This window comes from Pristis pectinata, chromosome 23 (genome assembly GCF_009764475.1).
Source record: "Pristis pectinata isolate sPriPec2 chromosome 23, sPriPec2.1.pri, whole genome shotgun sequence".
Taxonomy (NCBI): domain Eukaryota; kingdom Metazoa; phylum Chordata; class Chondrichthyes; order Rhinopristiformes; family Pristidae; genus Pristis; species Pristis pectinata.
This window is the reverse complement of record NC_067427.1, coordinates 4,792,513-4,814,683: the sequence shown is the minus strand read 5'-3', so window position 1 is coordinate 4,814,683 and position 22,171 is coordinate 4,792,513. Positions and strand designations below refer to the sequence as shown.

The 22,171-nt window shown below is 46.6% G+C and overlaps 1 protein-coding gene across 1 annotated transcript in view; it reads right to left on the bottom strand.

Moving 5' to 3' along the window:
* LOC127582270 (adhesion G-protein coupled receptor D2-like) overlaps window positions 1-22,171 on the bottom strand; it is a 93,307-nt gene that overhangs the window by 34,062 nt on the left and 37,074 nt on the right. The window contains 6 exon segments of the mRNA XM_052037442.1: window positions 5,421-5,476; window positions 6,150-6,159; window positions 9,337-9,452; window positions 13,595-13,727; window positions 18,420-18,595; window positions 20,922-21,024. Of these exon segments, the coding sequence (XP_051893402.1) occupies window positions 5,421-5,476; window positions 6,150-6,159; window positions 9,337-9,452; window positions 13,595-13,727; window positions 18,420-18,595; window positions 20,922-21,024 (594 nt within the window).

Sequence of the window (22,171 nt, the reverse complement as noted above, 5' to 3'; positions counted from 1 at the left end):
AGACACAGGTGGAGGCAACAGTATGTGAAGATGAGACTCCACCACACAGCGTAAGAAGTTGCAGAGAGTAGTGGACTCAGCCCAGTACATCACAGGCATATCCCTCCCCACCATCGTAAGTGTCTACAGGAGGCGCTGTCTCAAGAAGGCAACATCCATCATCAAAGCTCCCCACCATCTTCTCGGCAGCTACCATCGGGCAGAAGGTACAGAAGCCTGAAGTCCCACACCACCAGGTTCCAAACACCAAATTACAACTAATTAAATAAAATAGGGATGCAGGCTCAGGTGATGTGTTGCAGCTGCATGATGTGAGAGCTGATGGACCCCATTGTGGTTCCTGGTGACCACATCTGCTGCAAGTGTTGGTTGCTCGAGGAACTCAGGCTCAAATTTGATGACCTGGGATCTGAGCTTCAAACACTGTGACGCATCAGGGAGGGGAGAGTTACCTGGACGCTGTTTTCAGGGGGCAGTCACACCCATTAGATTAGCTGCTTCAATTCGGTCTGTGGTCAGGGACAAGAGGGTGTGACTGCGAGTGAGGCGGGTAGGGGGATGCAAGAGGTAGTGCTGGAGGAGCCTCAGCCCTTGAGCTTGTCCAACAGGTCTGAGGTTCTTGCTCCCTGCGCAGATGAGAGAATGGGGGCTGTAGGAAGGATGAGCAACCGAACCGTGGCACCGGTGGTTCAGGGAGCCATTCAAGAAGGGGGAGGGAAGAAAAGTGTATTTGTGGTTGGAGATAGTATAGTTAGGGAAATAGACACATTCTCTGTCGCAAGGATTGAGAGACCTGAAGCTGTGTTGCCTGCCTGGGTGCCTGGGTTCGGGACATCTCATCTGATCTGCAGAGAAATTTGGAATGGGAGGAGAAAGATCCAGTTGTCATGGTCCATGTAGATACCAATGACGTAGGTAGAACAAGGAAAGGGTTCTGCTGAGGGGAATTTGAGCAGCTAGGGACTAAATTAAAAAAGCAGAACCAAATGGTAATAACTTCTGGATTGCTTCCTGAGCCACGTGCAAGTTGGCACAGGGCCAATAAGATAAGAGAGTTAAATGTGTAGCTCAGAGATTGGTGTGGGAGAAGTGGGTTTGAATTTGTGGGACATTGGCACCAGTATTAGGGAAGGAGGGAGCTGTTCTGATGGGACTGGCTCCACCTGAACCATGCTGGGACCGGCTCCACCTGAACCATGCTGGGACCAGGGTCCTGGTGAATCGCATAACTAGGGCTGTGGATAGGGCTTTAAGCTAAATGGTGGGGGGGGGGGGGAGGGTTTCAAACAGATTGAGAAAATAGGGATAAAGTAAAAGAGAGGGAGAGGTTAGTGAAGTCTCCAGAATGAAGAATAAGGACAGAGAGTTTAGAAAGAGATAAGAATTTAACTTCAGGCAACATGGAGACAAATGTGAGAAGGGTGGTGAATACGGGACTGAAGGTGTGATATTTGAATGCACGCAGTGTACGAGATAAGGTAGATGAGCTCTTAGCGCAGTTAGAAATTGGCAGATATGTTGTGGGCATCACAGAGTCATTGTTGAAAGAAGATCACAGCTAGAAGCTCAACATTCAGGATACACATCCTATCAAAAAGGCAGGCAGGTGGCCGAGGTGGTGGGGTGGCTCTGTTGGTAAAAAATGAAATCAAATCCTTAGCACAAAGTGATATAGGATCAGAAGATGTAGAATCCTTGTGGGTAGAGTTAAGAAAATGCAAGGGTAAAAAGACCCTGATGGGAATATATACAGGCCTCCGAATAGTAGCCAGGATGTGGGGTACAAATTACAACAGGAGATAGAAAAGGCATGTAAAAAGTGCAATGTTACGGTGGTGATGGGGGATGTCAAAATGCAGGTAGATTGGGAAAATCAGGTTGGTACTGGATCCCAAGAGAAGGAATTTGTAGAATGCCTATGAGATGGCTTTTTAGAGCAGCTTGTGGTCGAGTCCACTAGGGAAAAGGCAATTCCGGACTTGGTGTTGTGCAATGAACCAGATTTGATTAGGGAGCTTAAGGTAAAGGAACCCAGGGGAGGCAGTGATCATAATATGATAGAATTCACCCTGCAGTTTGAGCGGGAGAATCTAAAATCGATGAGTACCAGTATGACACTTGAGTAAAGGTAACTACAGAGGCATGAGAGAGGAGCCGGCCAAGTTGATTGGAAGGGGACTCTAGCAGGGATGATGATAGAGCAGTAATGGCAGGAGTTTCTGGGAGTAATTCAGAAGACGCAGGATCAATTCATCCCAAAGAAAAGCATTCTAAAGGGAGATGAGGCAACCGTGGCTGGCACGGGAGGTCAAAGACAGCAAAAAGCAAAAGAGAGGGCATACAATATTGCAAAAATTAGTGGGAAGCTAGAGGATTCGGAAGCTTTAAAAACCAGCAGGAGGCAACTAAAAAAATCAATAAGGGGAGAAAAGATGAACTATGAAGGTAAGCTAGCCAATAATATAAAAGTGGATACCAAAAGTTTTTTCAGATATATAAAGAGTAAAAGAGAGACAAGAGTGGACATCGGGTCGCTGGAAAACGACACTGAGAGATAGTAATGGGGAACAAAGAAATGGCGGATGAACTGAATAAGTACTTTGCATCAATCTTCACAGTGAAAGACAGACACAGCAACATGCCAGAAATTCGAGAGAGTCAGGGGGCAGGAGTGAATGTAGTCGCTATTACTAAAGGAGAAGGTGCTTGGGAAACAGAAGGTCTGAAGGTGGATAAGTCACCTGGATCAGATGGACTACACCCCAGGGTTCTGAAAGAGGTAGCTGAAGAGATTGTGGAGAGATTAGTAGTGATCATTCAAGAATCACCAGATTCAGGAATGATTCCAGAGGACTGGAAAATCACAAATGCCACTCCACTCTTTGAGAAGCGAGGGAGGCAAAAGATAGGAAATTATAGGCCAGTTAGCCTGACTTCAGTGGTTGGTAAGATGTTAGAGTCCAATATTAAGATGAGGTTTTGGGGTACTTGGAAGCACATGATAAAAGAGGTTGTAGTCAGCATGGTTTCCTTAAGGGGAGATCTTGCCTGAGAAATCTGTTGGAATTCTTTGAGGAAGTAACAGGCAGGATAGACAAAGGAGAGTCAGTGGATGTTGTTTACTTGGATTTTCAGAAGGCCATTGACAAGGTGCTGCACACGAGGCTGCTAAACAAGATAGGAGCCCATGGTATTACAGGAAAAGTACCAGCATGGATAGAAGATTGGCTGACTGGCAGAAGGCAAAGAGTGGGAATAAAGATGGCTCTTTCTGGTTGGCTGCCGGTGACTAATGGTGTTCCACAGGAGTTGGTGTTGGGTCTGCTGCTTTTCATGTTATATGTTAATGATCTGGATGACGGAACTGATGGCTTTGTGGCCAAGTTTGCAGATGATACAAAAATGGGTGGAGGGGCAGGCAGTGCTGATGAAGCAGGGAGTCTGCAGAAGGACTTGGACAGGTTGGGAGGATGGCAACGAAGTGGCAGATGGAATACAGTGTAGGGAAGTGTACGGCCACGCACTTTGGTTTTGTAGAAGGAATAAAGGCACAGACTATTTTCTAAATGGGGAGCAAATTCAGAAATTGGAGGTGCTAAGGGACTTGGGAGTCCTAGTGCAGGATTCCCTAAAGGTTAACTTGCAGGTTGAGTCAGTAGTAAGGAAGGCGAATGCAATGTTAGCATTCATTTTGAGAGGACTAGAACATAAAAACAAGGATGTAATGCTGACGCTTTATGAGGCATTGGTCAGACCACATTGGAGTATTGTGAGCAGTTTTGGGCCCCATATCTAAGGAAGGATATGCTGACATTGGAGAGGGTCCAGAAGACGTTTAAAGGAATGATCGCTGGAATGAAAGGGTTAACATATGAGGAGTATTTGATGGCTCTGGGCCTGTACTTGCTGCAGTTTAGAAGGATGAGGGGGGATCTCATTGAAACCCACCGAATATTGAAAGGCCTGGATACTGTGGACGTGGAGAGGATGTTTCCAGTAGTGGGAGAGCCTAGGACCAGAGGGCACAGCCTCAGAATAGAAGAACATCCCTTTAGAACAGAGATGAGGAGGAATTTCTTTACCCAAAGGGTGGTGAATCTGTGGAATTCATTGCCACAGACGGCTGTGGAGGCCAAGTCATTGGGTATATTTAAAGCGGAGGTTGATAGGTTCTTGATTAGTAAGGGCTCCAAAGGTTATGGGGAGAAGGCAGGAGAATGGAGTTGAGAGGGAAAAATAAATCAACCATGATTGAATGGTGGAGCAGACTCCATGGACTGAATGGCCTAATTCTGCTCCTATGTCTTATGGTCTTATGGGTTCAGGAACAGCTACTTCCCTTCAACCATTTGGTTCTTGAACCAACCTGCACAACCCCAATCATTACTTCAGTATAGCACCACTATGACCACCTTGCATTACAATGGATTTTTTTGCTCTAATTGTGTTCTTCCTTGTATAATTTTGTATAATTTATGTTTAATTTATGTTTTTCTTGTGAATGTTGTGTATCTGATGCTCTGTGCCTGTGATGCTGCTGCAACTAAGTTTTTCATTGCACCTGTGCACACATGGACTTGTGCATGTGGCAATAAACTTCACTTTGACTTTGAATATCCCTGCAGTGAGTGGGATCGGCATGGGATGAGCTAAAGCAGCTTTCAGATGTGTGATTATATCCTGTGCTTTTTTGTAAGGGGTTGGGGCAAAGGATCTTCCACAGAGTAAGGTAATCGTTCAAATACTTGGAAGAATTGGGAAAACAATACAGGATAGGAGAGATTTGGAAGGCCATGGGCTGAATGCGGGCAGATGGGACTCGCTCGCTGGGCAACAGTCGGCATGGACAAGTTGGGCCGAGGCCTGTTTCCATGCTGTAAGATTCTGCAACTCTAAGATCATGGTGGACCTTCTACCTTTATCCCACTTTAACCCTATGTCCTTAAGTCCATGGATTATCTCAAAATCTATCCATCTCCACCTCGATTATACTCAGTGATTGACTCTCCAGTGCTCTCTTGGGTAGTGAATTGCAAAGATTGACCTCCCTCTGAATGGTTGAGCCCTTATTTTGAGATATGCTTGGTTCTTGACACCCGAGGCAGAGGAAACATTAAGTCTGCATCTACCCTGCCAAGGATCTGTAGAAGTTTGAACATTTCAGTGAGCTCACTTCTCACTCTTCTGAACTCAAGAGAGCCCGGGCCTGTTCAGCTCAATTTCTCCTTGGATGACAAACCGACCATCTGAGCAATCAGTCTGGTGAACTTCGCTGTGCTCCCTCTTTCAACAGTATCTCCTTCCTCAGGCAGGGAGACCAGATCGATACACAATATGTAGAAACATCAGGGCTTTATACAATGTCAGTAAAACATCCTTATTCTTGTACTCCAATCATCTTGCAGTAAAAGTCAACATACTGTTCGCCTTGCTTGATGACCTCATATTTTTCCATGTTATATTTTATCCGTTGTGTCTTTGTCCATTATAGTCAGTCCCAGGTTACGAGTGCCCGATTTATAGACAGCCCTACGTATGATTGGGCTCCCATAATATTATTAAATTCAAAAGTCTGATGTATGTACAGATGTCAGTTCCTATGAACAGCAGAACTAGTTTCCTCTCTCTCTCCACTTTCAGTAACTGTTCCTTTTTTTCAGCCTTATTTGCTTTTGATGCCGTTCATTACAATGTGAAGTGATTTGAGTAATTTTTGAGCATTTTCTGACTTATGGACAGAATTGACTTTTGGATGTCTGTAAAAACAGAACCTATTCATTATATGGGGATGATCTGTATCCTCTAATTTTATTTAATAATCTCTTGTGTAGCAACTTATCAAAGGTATTGGTTTATTATTGTCACTTGTACCAAGGTACAGTGAAAAACTTGTTTTGCATACTGTTTGTATAGATCAACTCATTACAAAGTGCATTGAGGTAGTACAGGGTAAAAACAATAACAGAATACAGAATAAAGTGTTACAGCTACAGGGAAGTGCAGTGCAGGTAGACAATAAGGTACAAGGTCATAATGTAGATTGTGAGGTCAAGAGTCCATCTCATTGTACAAGGGAACCTTTCAATAGTCTTATCACCGTGGGATAGGAGCTGTCCTTGAGCCTGGTGGTACGTGCCCTCGGACTCCTGTATCTTCTGCCTGATGGAAGAGGAGAGAAGAGAGAATGACCCGGGTGGGTGGGGTCTTTGATTACACTGGCTGCTTCACCAAGGCCGTGAGAGGAAAAGACAGAGTCCATGAACGGGAGGCTGGTTTCCGTGATGTGCTGGGCTGTGTCCACAACTCTCTGCAGTTTCTTGCGGTCCCGGGCAGAGCAATTGCCGTACCAAGCTATGATGCATCCAGATAGGATGCTTTCTATGGTGCATCTATATAACTTGGTGAGGGTCAAAGGGGACATGCCAAATTTCTTTAGCCTCCTGAGGAAGTAGAGGCACTGGTGAGCTTTCTTGGCTGTGGTGTCTACATGATTGGACCAGGACAGGCTATTGGTGATGTTCACTCCTAGGAACTTGAAGCTCTCAACCCTCTTGACCTCAGCACCATTGATGTAGACAGGTGCATGTATACCAAGGCCTTCTGAAAGTCCAAATCCATTAAATGGGTTGTTTCTCCAACACGATATTTTAGGGCTAGGATTTGTGTATCAGATTGGGTATCTGATTCAAGACCAGCCTGATGATCCATCGCAGAACTGAGCTTGTTTCAGAGACCAAAGAAACATGGGGTTGGTTTCGAAGTTTATTTTAAATCTGCTGCTTCCTTTAAACCACATTTTCCAGGGACTCAGCTGCTGAAAAAATCTATACAAGGGTGCTTTTGGATCAAGACTACCATTACAGGTTTGTAGTTGTGGATTAGGATTGCAAGAGCAAATCCAGACCCAAGTATCAGTATCTTTACTGAATGTGCACCTGCCTAATGAGTGCAAGTGCAGCTTAACTAAATTGCCAAAGGAAGGTCACAGAGGTGGACTGGATCGAGACCAAGAATAGATACAAAAGCAACAACAGAAAGCTTACACTGAAACACTGCAACCGGGAGCCAGGGCCAACAGTTGAATATGGGAAGGGTGGGTGCATGGAGCAGAGTTCAGAGAATCATAAAACCCAGTGGGCCATTTGGCCCTTTGAAGAAGAACAACCCAGTCTAATCCACTGGCATTCAATGTCACCCTCTGGGGGACAGCTCCAAGTCCACACCCAAGCAGATTTGGCCTCCTTCACCCTTTCAGGCAGTGAGTTCCAGACCTTCATCACCTTCTGGGTGAAAACATTTTTCCTCAATTGCCCTCTAATTCTGCACACCAGTTAACTTAAATCCTTTCTTCCTTGTGTTGACATCTCAGCTGAGGGAAATCATTCCTTCCTACATACTCTAGGTTGATCACTCAGAATTTTTAACAGCCCTGTTGTCTTCCCTAAGCCTTCCTAGTTCCAAAGGAAGCAACCCGAGCCTGTCCAATCCTTCCTCAATACAAATGTTCTCCAGTTCTGACAACATCCTCATAAATCTCTGCACTCTCTCCAGTCCTCTGATGTATTGGTGTTGGTTTATTATTGTCACTTGTACTGAGGTACAGTGAAAAACTTGTCTTGCATACTGATCATACAGGTCAATTCATTACACAGTGCGGTTACATTGGGTTAGTACAGAGTGCATTGTGGTGACCAGAGCTGTTCACAGCACTCAAGTGTTGTGTGGGTGAGGGGTTAATATTGTGTATCATCCTCTCACACACCTACCCCTGGTTAAATGCCACTGCATACCTCACTCCCCCATTCCCTCCTGTCCTGTCTCTGTGACACTGGCCTGTAATCGTAGGGGAGCACAGCACAGAGAGAGAACATTCAGCCCTTCTAGTTGGTGCCAGCTCATTCAAAATACAATCCAGTTATTCCCACCTCTGTGTTCTTTCCCCCAATATCTCTGCAGCTCTTTCCCTTCAAGTATTTATCCATCTCCCTTTTGAACACCACCATGGAATCCATATCCAGACAGCCAATTCCAAATCTACTTGCCAGTTATCCTTGAGTTTTCTCACTCAGTCATTGGTTTTCTTGCCCTTATGGGCCAAATGTGGGTAAATGGGCATCTTGGTTGGCATGGACCAGTTGGGCCAAAAGGCCTGTTTCCATGCTGTATGACTCTATGACCCCACACCTGAGCCACCCCTCTGGTTATCCAGCCTTCAGTCTATGGATGTACCATCAGTCAAACCTCCTCTTGACCTTCTCTGCTCCAGGAAGAATGAACCCAGCTTCTCCAACCTCGCCATACATCTCACCGCAGCCAGGAACCTCTTCCGCCAAACTGCTTCTGTACCTCGTTCCCTCTCTAGAAGCGGACAAACGGTGCTTTACTCGGGAGCAGCAGAACCTGGGATTTGCACTCTCTGCCTCTACTTAAGAAGCTCAGCATTCCAGCTGCTTTGTTAACCTGTCCTGCCATTGTCCAAGACTGGTGCACCAACAGCACAGTGTCCTCTCCTCTCGTCCCCACATCAGACTTGAGTTGTCTCTCCTCATTCCCTCCACTGAAACGTACCAACTCACTCACTCCGCTGAGGGTCTGCCCCATTCCACTCCCTGTCCGTAGAACAGTACAGCACGTGATGATGTCTATGCTGAACACAATGCCAAAATAAACCCCTTCTGCCTGCACACGATCCATATCCCTCCATATTCATGTATCTATCTAAAAGCCTCTTAAATGCCACTATTGTATCTGCCTCCACCACCAGCCCTGGCAGCCTGTTCCAGGCACCCACCACTCTCTCTGTAAAAGACTTGTCCCGCACATCTCCTTTAAACTTTCCCCCTCTCACCTTAAATGCATGTCCTCTAGTTTTTGATATTTCTACCCTGGGAAACAGATTCTACCTACCCTATCTAATTTTATAAACATGTGTCCATGTCCCCTTGATGCCTGCTGAAGTTTCCTCACTACAGCCCCAACTGTTGTCCCCTCTGCAACTCCTAAAATTGTGCCCTACTGTCTAAAGTCTACGCCATTAATGTGGTCCTGGTACAGAAGTCTGCTTTGTACTTCTAGATTTTTCTGTTTTTATTCTGGATTTCCATCGTCTGCAATTCCTTTTTATTTTCCTGTTGCTCTGGATCAAGTTTGACATTTTCGGATTGGAATTGCAGATTAGAATTGATACAGCGTATATGTGCTGTGTACTTCCACCACGCACACAAACAGAGCTTAGCTGTGCTCAGATAACTGCGATATGTCTGCAAGACAACGGTCACTTTGCTCCTCGCTCTGTCCACGTAATAGCCCGGCACGCGGCAATTTGATCCGACTCACCATGTCTGGGTGTAAACACGGTGAGGTAGGCTGGCTCCTGATACCAACATCGTGGACCGGCGCTGGAAGAGTGTGACTGTAATCACCACAACACGACAAAGGACAAACGTATTGACCTGCAATGCAAGAACAAAAGTATGCCCTCAGAAAATAAGAAGCAAGAGTAGGCCATTTGGCCCTTTGTGCGTATTCTGTCATTCAATATGATCATGGCCAAACTTTTACCTCAGCATCACTTTCCTGCACTAACCTTGATTCTCTTAATATCTAAAAACCTATTGATCACTATGTTAGGTACTAGTATTGGCATTGGTTTGGTATTAGTACATTATGTTATTGTCACATGTACTGAGATATACTTGCGTGCCATCCAGACAGACATTCCTTACATATGTAAGTCGAGGTAGTAAAAAGAAAACAGAATGCTGAATATAGTGTTACAGTTACAGAGGAAGTGCAGTGCAGGCAGACAAATAAAGTGCAATATATATATTGAAGGGGAATATATATGCAGAATATAGATCCAACATCGTGGATGTTGGATATAGAGTCTGAGCCCTTCTGGAAGAGAATTCCAAAGATTCACCACCCCCTGGCTGAAGAAATTTCTTTTTAAGTCTGTCCAGTCATTCTGAGAGTGTGACTTCTGGTTATAGACACACCAGCCAGGGGAAACATCATCCCTGCAACTCCCCTGTCCAGCCGCAGTTAGAACTTATATATTTCAATGAGGTCACCTCATTCACCTTAAGGGAAATTTGCACAAAGATTTCATGTACAGAGGGATCTTGGGGTCCAAGTCCATACCTCCCTGAAAGGGGCAATAAAAGTGGATAGAGTGATGAAAAAGTGTAGGGCACGCTTGCCTTCATCGCTAGGGGCATTGAGTATAAGAGTCAGGAAAGCACGTTGCAGTTGGATAAAACTTTGGTTAAGCCGCACTTGGAGTACTGCATGTAGGTCTGTTTGCTCCATTCCAGGAAGGATGTGGGGGCATTGGAGAGGGTGCAGAAGAGATTCACAAGGATGCTGCCTGGATTAGAGGGTTTTAGCTACAAGGAGAGTGTGGACAAACTTGGATTGTTTTCTCTGGAGCGTCAGAGACTGAGGGGTCACATGACAGAAGTTCATAAAATTATGAGAGGCTTAGATAGGGTAGACAGCCAGAATGTTTCTCCCAGGGTAGAAAAGTTGAATTCTAGAGGGCATACCTTTATGGTGAGAGGGGGACAGTTAAAGGAGATGTGCGGGACAAGTTTTTTACACAGAGGATGGTGGGTGCCTGGAACGTGCTGCCAGGTTTGGTGGTGGACCCAGATACAATAGAAACGTTCAAGAGGCTTGCCATAAATAGGCACACGAATATGCAGGGCATATGGGATATGGATCATGTGCAGGAAGAAGGGTTTAGCATCGTGTTCAGTGCAGACATTGTGGGCTGAAGGGCCTGTTCTTGTTCTAGGTTCGATGATCCCTACGACCCTGTGATGAGTTGGATTGTGCTCGTTGTCAGCCAATGTTCCGTGCAGGTTGGAAGGCTGGAAGCTCAACTCATTCCAGACTTCTGAGCATGAGCACAGGGAAGTCAGGAGTGAGCGGGGGTGTCAGCTGCTGTGTGTCTGATCTCCAGCTTCACCCTGGACTCAGCAGTGGGCCCAGGGCCACAGAATAAATATCCTGAGCAGAGGGAATGGACACCCTTCTCCTCCCATGTGGCACAGCCCTGCACATCTGAACGGTGTTGCTAAGCTTGGTAGAAGAGATAGGTAGTTTGGTTTCTTTTATTTAATTTAATTTTAATTAAGTTTTAGTATTTAATGTGCTTTGAAGGTAATAGGCTTCTAAGTATGTTTTATTTTTAAATCCCTTTCAACAGCGAGGTTTACAAAATTATGAGGGGTATAGACAGAGCAAATGTGAGTAGGCTCTTTCCACCTAGATTAGGAGAGATGAGTACAAGAGGACATGGCTTTAGGATGAAAGGGGAAAGGTTTCGGGGGAACATTAGGGGGATCTTCTTCACTCAGAAAGTGGTGGGAATGCAGAACAGGCTACCATCTGACGTGGTAAATGTGGGCTCACTCTTAAGTTTTAAGAATAAATTGGATAGATACATGGATGGGAGAGGTCTGGAGGGTTATGGACTGGGTGCAGGTCAGTGGGACTAGCGGAATAAAGTTTCGGCACAGACTAGAAGGGCCAAATGGCCTGTTTTTTGTGCTGTAGTGCTCTATGGTTCTAACAGCGTTTAAATGTCTGCAGTCTTCTGAGACACTTAAAAGCAGTCCATCAGCCTTTGCCAGCAGGGACCAGTCAGAGGCCTGTTTGGGTGGTCCAGTGGTGAGGGGTGGGGCCTCAGCATCCACCACCTGAGGCCTCGTCGCTTTGCTTTGTTGGCCAGCCACAGTCACAGCCTGAGGGGGACAATGAGTAAGTGTGGCTGGGGGGTGGGGAGAACCTGGGGAGGGAGTGCTGTTGGTAAGCTGTCCCAATAACAACCCAGCACTTGGAAAGGAGTGAATGTGTTCACCTGCCTTCACCTATCAGGCAGAGTTAGGGAGGTGAGTGAAAGCAAGGCCAAACAACAAGGGAGGGTTGGAAGTAAATGTACAGATCTAAAAAGGGAAACCCGGTGATTCTAGTCAAAATCAAAACGTATTCAAACACATACTGGGCCTCCTTAAATTTAGAAGGTTGAAGAGTTAATTTGATTTAATTGAAGCTTTCAAGACACTTCAAGGGAACTGATTGCTTTGACTGAACTCATGAGGAGAATTAAATGAATGTATCTGGATCAGTGGGTCAGAACCAGAATCATAGAATGGTTACAGCACATAAGGAGCCATTTGGCTCATTGCTTCCATGCCAGCAACTCTCCAGTTCCAGCCCCACCACTTTCTCTGTACCTTTGCAATCCAGTTCCCTGTTGAAGGCCACAATGACACCTGTCTCCATCACATCCACTGGTACTCCAGATTCGACAACTGGGTCAAAGATTGTCCTCATCCACTCTTAATTCTCTTCCTCTCTGTTTTATACCCGTGACATCTCACCCTCGACCCCTCCACCAACAGCAACAGCCCTCCACTATCCACTCATCCAGATCTCTCACCATTTTATATACTTCAATCAGATCTCCGCTCTGCCTCCTCTTCACAGAAAACAGTCCCAGCCTCTCTAATCTGTCCTTCTGACCGCAGTCCCTCTTTCCAGCAAACGTTTGGATAAATCATTTCTGAACCATTGCATCCTTCCTGTATCATGGCGTCCAGCACTGAACACAACATTAGTGGAGGCTGGACCAGTTGGACCATTAAGGTTCAGTAAAACTTCCCTGCTTTTATACACAGTGCCTCTACTAATAAAGCCCAGACAGAAATGAGCAAACCATATCAACGGCTTTCTCGACCTACCCTGCCACTTTCAATGATTCATACACACACCCACCCCCACGTTCCTTTGCTCCTGCACTCTTATTCAAACAGGATCCTTTATTCTATATTGCCTTTCCTCATTATTCCCATGGTACGGTACAGCGTAGCAGTTAGCACGACGCTATTACAGTGCCAGCGATCGGGTTCGATTCCCGTCGCTGTCTGCAAGGAGTTTGTATGTTCTCCCCGTGTCTGCGTGGGTTTCCTCCGGGTGCTCCAGTTTCCTCCCACATTCCAAAGACATACGGGTCAGGAAGTTGTGGACATGCTATGTTGGCACTGGAAGCGTGGCGACACTTGCGGGCTGCCCCCAGAACACTCTACGCAAAAGATGCATTTCACTGTGTGTTTCGATGTACATGTGACTAATAAAGAATCTTATCTTATCCAGCGCTTAGTGTCTTGCTCGAGATTCCGGCATCTGCAGTCTCCTAAGTCTCCAGTTTGCTATCTGTGACATGTCCCTCTTATGCCATGTGCTTCAACTTTGCTGATGCCATAATGCGGCACCTTATCAGATGCCTTCTGGAAGTCCATGTACACCACATCAACAGCATTACATTCTGGCTGCTGGCCCAGTAACGTTATCACTGTGCTACCATAGTCACCCCTTTAAGGATCATGTTAACTGTTGGCTCATGTTGCAACAGGATTTGCTGAAGAACATTCTAGAAGGATGCTGACAGAAAAATGCTGGCTCTGAAAGCGGTTTCAGCCCTTTGCTGATGATGTACCCTAGAGAGTGAGCAAGGGAGATTTGCAGCTGTGATTAGATGTCTGACAGCCTGGTCTGTTATGATGATAGAGAAAGCAAGGCTACTCACTGTTAGAGTGAAAAGCACAGGCCCAACAAAGGCCCAGATGACGTTGCTCTCAATGTTTAGCCAGCAATGATTATCCGCTATGTATCTGTCGCCAGTAGTTGCTACGGTGATGACCACAATAAAACTGGGAATCCTGAAAGAAAAATGTGGCAATTCTTTTCCTATTTCTCATTAACAAGCACTCCTCTTGCTTATTTCTCATGCAGGTATAGAAAATGAATTTCATTCAATTAGTTTTCCTTTTACTTTTTCTCTTCCAGTAATTGCTACAGACTTTAAATTATTGTTCAAAAAATGTTAAGACTATGCAGCCAATGCTCTTATGATTTAATATTACATACAACATTGATGACACAATAAGTATAATGGCAAACAATCCCTCCTCCACCCTGCCCCTGGTTCAAAGGAAGTTTATACTGACAGCAGTCATGTATGTGCCCAAGGATGTCTAATCTTCCAGAGCTGAGGGACAACTCACCACACTCAGCTACTCTTCACTTCTTGTTTTTCATGTTATTTTATTTATCTTTGATCCTCTTCTGATCCAATGGTGTATCACCTCGCTCTGTCTCTCTTTTCTCGGTGTACTCTTTCTCCCTATTTGGCCTCATCGTCCTCTCTTTCCCTTGTTTTCTTTCTCTCTCCATCTCTGTCCGCCTGTCTCTTCCTTTCTCTTTCCCGAGTGTCTGACTCTCTTTCCCTGTCCCTCACTTTTTTGCCCCTTCTCTCACTTTTTCTCTCTGTTTCTGACTCACTCTGTCCATCTCTGTCTCCACATCTCTCCCTGTCTGTCTGTCTCTCCCCCCCCCTCTCTCTCTCCCTCTCCATCTGCCTCTGAAGGTCTCTCTCCATCTCTGCTTCTCTCCGTCTCTTGCTTTCATTTTTGAGTTTCAGCTCAGTGTTAGCAAGATTCCAAACTAATTCCAAACCCCCAAACCAGCAGAAACTGGTAATACTGGCAGCTGACATTTGCCTGCATTTGCCCTGCCTTGTCACCCTTGAGAAGGTGGTGGTGAGCTGCCTTCTTAAACTACTTCTGGTGAAGGTGCTCCCACAGTACTGTAGGGAAGGGAGTTCCAAGAGCTAGATCCAGTGACAGTGAAAGACCAGTGATATGTGACTTGAAGGTGAGGCTGCAGTTGGTGGTGTTACCGTAGGTCTGTTCTCCTGGACCTTCTCGATGTCAGACTTCGCAAGCTTAGGGGATGTTGCTGCTGCAGGTGCGTAGAGTGGATGGTGCACGCTCCAGAGATCGTACACTTGTGCTGGGGGGTGGATCTGTAAGCCGATGGATGAGGTGCTGATCAAGTGGAATAATTTATCCTGAATGGTGTTAGGTCATAGATTTATACAGCACAGAAACAAACCCTTCACCCCAACTGGTCCATCCTGACCAAGGTGCCCACCTGAGCTGGTCCCATTTGCCTGCATTTGACCCATATCCTCTAAACCATTCCTCTCCAAGTACTTACCACCAAGTGTCTTTTAAATGCCGTTACTGTACCTGCCTCAATGGGCAGCTTGTTCCATATACCCACCACCATCTATGTGAAGAAGTTGCCCATCAAATCCCTTTTAAATCTCTCCCCTCTCACCTTAAACCTATGCCCTCTGTGTTTTGGTTCCCTATCCCTCAAAAAAGACTATGTGCATTCACCCTATCTATGCCCCTCTATAAAGTCACCCCTCAGTCTCCTACACTCTACAGAATAAAGTCCTCGCCTGCCCAACCTCTCCCAGTAACCCAGGCCCTTGAGTCCTGGCAACATTCTCGTAAATCTGAGTCCTTTTGGAGCTGCACTCATCCAGGCAAGTGGGGGCTATTCTGTAACACTTTGGAGTGAAATGGGGAATCTTAAAGTGCCTGAACCAATATTGACTCCGCCATTGAAGATGAAGGGTGTAATTAACTCTGTTCCTGTGCTGACGAAGACAAGCGGTGTACACCACCATCATCTTGTATTTCTATACGCCCTTTAATCATCCAGTTATGCAATGTGCTTCATGGAAGCATCGTTAAACACTGGGCCACACAAGGAGAAATTAGGTCACCAAATGCTTCATTAAGAGATTGGTTTAAAGAAGCATCTTGCAGAGTTTTGAATGACCTGTTTTACAGTGTTATGTTGTGCGAGGCTGATCAGGAGAAGGTTGGAGTGATTGAGCCCGGAGGTAACAAGGCGTGGTTTGGGTTTCTGGAGGAAGGGAACTGAAGTGGGGCAGAGTGAGGGAGGGGAAATATGGCCCAGAGCTTATCTCAGGGTGAAATCTTATAGCATCACCCAGGGTGTGGGGAGAGGGATGGAGTCGGTGGTGAAGGAACAGAGGCTGTGAGAAGAACCAAAGACACTGGCTTCAGACTTCTTCATAGCTGGAGGAATTTTCTGCATTTTCAGTGCTGGGTAACAGGCAGACTGCGTGACAATTCTGAGTCAGACAGGTCTTTTTTTTAAATATAGGCTCTGAAGGGAGGAAAAGTACCAACTTTTACACAAATATAAACATTCCTCTACTGACAAAACCCACCAGAACCCGTGAAGATCCAGTGGAATTTCCAAATTAGAACTGAATATTCTAAATATATTTTGGATAGCTGTCACAGGAATGAGCAAGTGATTTAAAACAATTTACCTGACCTGGCCACTTGCCAATAAGGATGAAGTTCTGGCCAACAATGAATTTAAACACACATATGTATAGACTCTAAGAGTCCCACGCATTTCCCCCACACTCACTTCTGCATCAGCTTTCTACATGAGATCTACTGACCCCAGACTATTCAGTTGAAAATCAAAAACTGCAGATGCTGGAAATATGAAATAAAAATAAAAAATGCTGAAACAGTCAGCAGCTCATTCTGATGTTCCAACTGAAACATGAACTCTCTTTCTCTCCACAGATGCTGCTTGACCTGCTGAGTATCTCTAGCATTTATCAGTGTATTTACCTGTCCTGTGTGCTTGCCCAGGTGGTCCATTTTAGGGCAAGGGCTTCACTGTAGACTAAGTGAGGATTTTTTTGTCACAAACCAAATCAATTAAACCAAGACCTTTAACCTTTTAACACTGTTCGGGTTACTCTTGTGAATATGCTATTGTGAAGATGCTGCTGCGAGAGATGGGGCAAAACTAATCAGCTCTGGACATTGTGAGGACATTGGTCGCCAGTTGCACTGATCCCCTTAAGTCAATGGAAGTGATTGTGTGGAGCTGACTACAACTGGCAACCAGTCTTCTCACACGCCATGGTGCTGGTGACCACAGATGAATACCTGCCCCTTGATTCTGCAAGCTAAAAACCGTTCCCTTCCTCACTGAAAACAATGATTTGTTGTAAACCTAGTAACCTTCACCAGTGTGTGACAGAGCTGGTGGGGATTTCTAATTCTGCAGGTTCCCTCAAAAAGATATTTAGCTGTCAAATGCTCAGAAATAAACCTGCATTTATGCTTCAATTCTGTGCAATAAGTTAGACAGTCAGACGGATACATGGTTGGAACAAAGCACTGCCATAAAACTTTCACATCCATTACCTTATGATAACAAGAAGTAGCAAGTGTTACTTCTGAAGTTGAACAGCTTGACATAACAAATAAAATGCGCCTGGCATTTCACGGGGTGTCATTAAAAAAAAGAACATCAGTATTAGGCTTGGCGAGAAAGGAGTACTGTACACAGTACTTCACAAGGAGGAGAGACAGGTGGAAGGTATGGGTAGTGTTTGCCAGAGCTCAGGGTCCTGGCAGCTGAGGGTAAGGTTGACAAAGATGGAGTGCTGAAGTGACCAGAACTGGAGGAGGCCAGGTATCTAGTTAAAATAACGTGGACGTTACAAGCCCAGAGTTGGTCTCCTGTGCTGATTGGAATGCAGGATGAATGGTAGGGGGGGGGGGGAGAGGGAACCATAGAGTCATACAGCACTGAAAGAGGCCCTTCAGCCCAACTCATCCATGCTGTCTGTAAGGAGTTTGTACGTTCTCCCTGTGTCTGCATGGGTTTCCTCCGGGTGCTCCGTTTGCTCCCAAATTCCAAAGACGTACGGGTTAGGAAGTTGTGGGCATGCTATGTTGGCGCTGGAAGTGTGGCGACACTTGTGGGCTGCCCCCAGAACACTCTACGCAAAAGATGCATTTCACTGTGTGTTTCAATGTACATGTGACTAATAAAGAAATCTTACCTTACCTTAAGATGCCGATCTAAACTAATCCCAATTTCCTGCATTTGGCCATTGTCCCTCTAAACCTTTCCTATCCATGTACTTGTCCAAATGTCTTTTGAACAATGTAATTGTACCTGCCTCTACCACTTCCTCCGCAGCCCGTTCCATATACCCACCACCCTTGGTGTGAAAAGCTGCCCCTCAGGTCCCCTTTAGATCTCTCCCCTCTCACCTTAAACCCATTCCCTCCAGTTTTAGACTCCCCTGCCCTGGGAAAGAGACTGACCATCTAACCTGTCAATGCCCCAGTGTATCGACTTCCTGGGATTTACCAGAATAATGTGGCACCAACCATTGTAACAGGTAGATTTTGGGAAGTGTGAGAGACGTCAAACTTCCTGAGATCACCCGGGACCCCTCCTCATCCCCCCCCACCACCACCTGCAGGAGGGACAGTTCCACTCTCGCTTGTTCACTCAGCCGGTCCTCATCCTTCCCAGCTCCTACCAGGAGTCGGCCTTGTCAATGTACGAGGGCTGGGAGTTAAGTTGATCTGTGCCTTGACCCATGTTCTGGCAGCTCAAACCTCACCGCTCACCCAGAGTTAAAACGGCAGCCGGACTGCCTCTGTATCGATTATAATGATTCCATGAATTGCGTGTGTAACAGAAAAGGAGAATATTATTTACCCCAACCAATCAGGTAGTAATACTTCATCCTCTTGTCTTCGCTGATATTGACGGAGATGACCTTGCTCCAGAGAAGGATTCCTTCCACCAGCATCCAGCCAAAAGCTGCCATGAAGAACAGGTGCAGTAGAGCTGTCACGACCCAACATGCCACCTAGTAGGAGGCCAGAGGAGATGAGGCAGCAAGTTACAGAGGCGCCCAAACCCATCGACATCCAGGATGACCCCCCGGTACCAAGTCGAACGCTGTCACGGAACTTTCACCGGCACGGCCAACAATTGTTGCTTGTAACTGGCCAAAGGTTGTACTTTCAGGAAAAAAAAAGGAGTCCTGCATTTCTGTTGCAACTCTCACATCCCTGCCAGGGTTCCGGCAATGAAGTGCTAGTTAAGACGTGGTCACTGTTGCAAATGTGTGAAACAGCAGCCATGGTGTGCACAGCAAGATCCCAAAAACTGGCAACGTGAGTTGATGAAATAATCTAAGTGATGGTGACTGCAGGACAAATATTGCTCAGGACACTGACATAACTCTCCTGTTCTTAACAATAACGGCAAGGGATCATTTATACAGGGTGAGGAGTAGGGCTTTCTGTTCTAACCTCTCGTTCAAATGATGACACTTCAGACAGTGACACACCTCCTCCACCTCCCGCCTCCTCCCTCCCACCCTCCACCTCCCGCCTCCTCCCTCTCCCTCCTCCACCCCCGCCTCCTCCCTCCCCTCCTCCTCCCACCTCCTCCACCTCCCGCCTCCTCCCTCCCACCTCCTCCACCTCCCGCCTCCTCCCTCCCTCCTCCACCTCCCGCCTCCTCCCTCTCCCTCCCTCCCTCCCACCTCCGCCCTCTCCCTCCTCATCCTCCCTCCTCCTCCTCCCTCCCTCCTCCACCTCCCCTCCTCCCTCTCCCTCCTCCCTCTCCCTCCTCCACCTCCCACCTCCTCCCCTCTCTCTCCCTCTCCTCCTACCTCCTCTCCCTCCCCTCTCCTCCCTCCCTCTCCCCCCCTCTCCCTCCTCCCTCCCTCCTCTCCTCCCCTCCTCCACCTCCTGCCTCCTCCCTCTCCCTCCTCCCCTTCTGCCTCCGCCCTCTCCCTCCCCCCCTCCATCTCCTCCCTCTCCTCCTCCTCTCCCTCCTCCCCCTCCCGCCTCCTCCCTCTCCCTCGGCCCATAATCCTAGTTCCACCATTTATCCACTCAGTTCATTTGCAGCTCCCCAGCAGCCTCTCCCCCCTGCACAGAAGCAGGTCTTTGACCCAACTCGTGCGTGCCGATCACACTGCCTAACTGAGCTCGTTCCACTTGTCTACATTTAGCCCACATCCCTCTAAACCTTTCCTATCCATGTACCTGTCCAAATGCCTTTTAAATGCTGTAATTTACCCACCTCTACCACTTCCTCTGGCAGCTTGTTCCATACACACACCACCCTCTGAGTGAAAAAGTTGCCCTCAGGTCCCTTTTAAATCTTTCCCCTCTCACTTTAAACTATGCCCTCTAGTTTTAGACTCCTCTACCCTGAGGAAAAGACTTTGACTTTTCACTTTATCTGTGCCCCTCATGATTTTATAGACCTCTATAAGGTCACCCCTCAGCCTCCTACACCCCAGGGAAAAAAGTCCCAACCTGCCCGGTCTCTCTTATAACCCAAGCCCTCCAGCTGCAGGAACGTCCTTGTAAATGCTTTTTGCACCCTCCCCAGTTTAGTGACATCCACTTTAGAGAGATGTACAAGGAAAGTTTTTGTTTTCCGCAGAGAGTGGTGGGTGCCTGGAATGCACTGCCGGGGGATGTGGTGGAGGCAGAAGGAGGATGAGAGGAGACATGATGGAGGTGTATAAAATATTAAGAGGAATAGATAGAGTGGACAGCCAGCGCCTCTTTCCCAGGGCACCAATGCTCAATACAAGAGGGCATGGCTTTAAGGTAATGGGTGGGAAGTTCAAGGGAGATATCAGAGGGAGGTTTTTTACCTAGAGAGTGGTTGGGGCGTGGAATGCGCTGCCTGGGCGGTGGTGGAGGCAGGTACATTGGTCAAATTCAAGAGGTTGTTAGATAAGCATGTGGAAGAATTTAAAACAGAGGGATATGTGGGAGGAAGGGGTTAGATAGTCTTAGGCGAGGTTTAAAGGTCGGCACAACATTGCGGGCCGAAGGGCCTGTACTGTGCTGGACTGTTCTATGGTTCTATGATAGTGATGTTTAAGGGGCACTTGGACAGACACATGAACAGGGAGGGAATACAGGGACATGGATCACGTGCATGCCAATGGGGTTGGTTTAATTTGGCATCATAGTCGGTGCAGACATTGTGGGCTGAAGGGCCTGTTCCTGTGCTGTCCTGCTCTCTGTTCTAGAATTGCATTATTGACCTCAACTAGCTTTTCTAATTCCATTTTTACCCTTTACTGCTAGTTTTATTCCTTCCCGACCAGCAAAATTAATTGTGTGATTAACAAGTGACTTTCAAGTGTTCTGTTTTACCTGATGTGTCTTTGCCGATTCACTCGTCAGTAACAGGGCTTCGGCTGCAATTAGCGCACTGATGAGATTTTTGTGGACTGTGGTTCGGTCCGATTTTGGAACTCTGCAAGATAATTATCGCTTGTAAAATCTTGTAAACAGATCTGTAAGTAACTGAAAGGATGGTTCCGCTCGCAGTGAAGACCGTGAAATACACCCCGTGCTGCTTACAGGTAGGAGGGGGTGGGGTTGGATGGTAGGGGAAGGGGAGGCGTGGAGTTGGGAGACAGAGGCAGGTGGATGATAGATGGAGGCAGACGAAACAAAATGAGGCAGGAGGAGCGCGGAGGGGTGAGGGGAGTTTGAAGGTGGAGATGGCTGCTGGAGGCTGATAAGCAGGACCTGTGGTTGTGTGGTCACCTTTACTGAGGCCAGCTTCTTATTCCAGATTGATTTAATTTCCAAAATTCAAATACCCCAGCTGCCTTGGAGGCAATCAAACTCACCTCTCAGGATCTCTGGATATTAGTCCAGCAACTTAACCATTGTGTGACTGTACCCAACATTCGATATATCCTCTCAAGGTTTCTTGCAACTTGACCGGTGGGACAGAGTGCTCCGCTCTGAGTGAGCATCAGTCCATCACATCCTTGGCTTGTGGGCACCCCAACTCCATTTTTGGTGAAGGCCTCAACCAAGCAAAGAGCTGCCACAGTTCAATATTAACCAGTATCCGCTTCGGGAGGATAATACCCCCATTCTCAGCAACGGTACCCCTCCTCACACACAGAACCTGCATTACTATAGCTCATGTCTCAGCATCCTGACACACCCAATGACTTATGAACTGCAGTGACTATTGTGAACAGGCCAGCCTATTTGCGTGCAGCAAGATCCCACAAACAATAGTTTGATAACATAGAACATCGAACATTACACCACAGTACAGGCCCTTCGACCCACAATGTTGTGCCGACATTTTATCCTGATATAAGATCTATCTAACCCTTCCCTTCCATAGCCCTCCCATTTCTCTATCATCCATGTGTCTATCTAAGAGTCTCTTAAATGTCCCAAATGTACCTGCCCCCACAACCTCTACCGGCAGTGCGTTCCACGCACCCACCACTCTCTGTAAGAAACTTACCCCTGACATCCCCCTTATACCTTCCTTCAATCACCTTAAAACTCTGTCCCCTCGTGTTAGCCATTGTCACCCTGGGAAAAAGTCTGACTGTCCACTTGATCTATGCCTCTTGTACACCTCTATC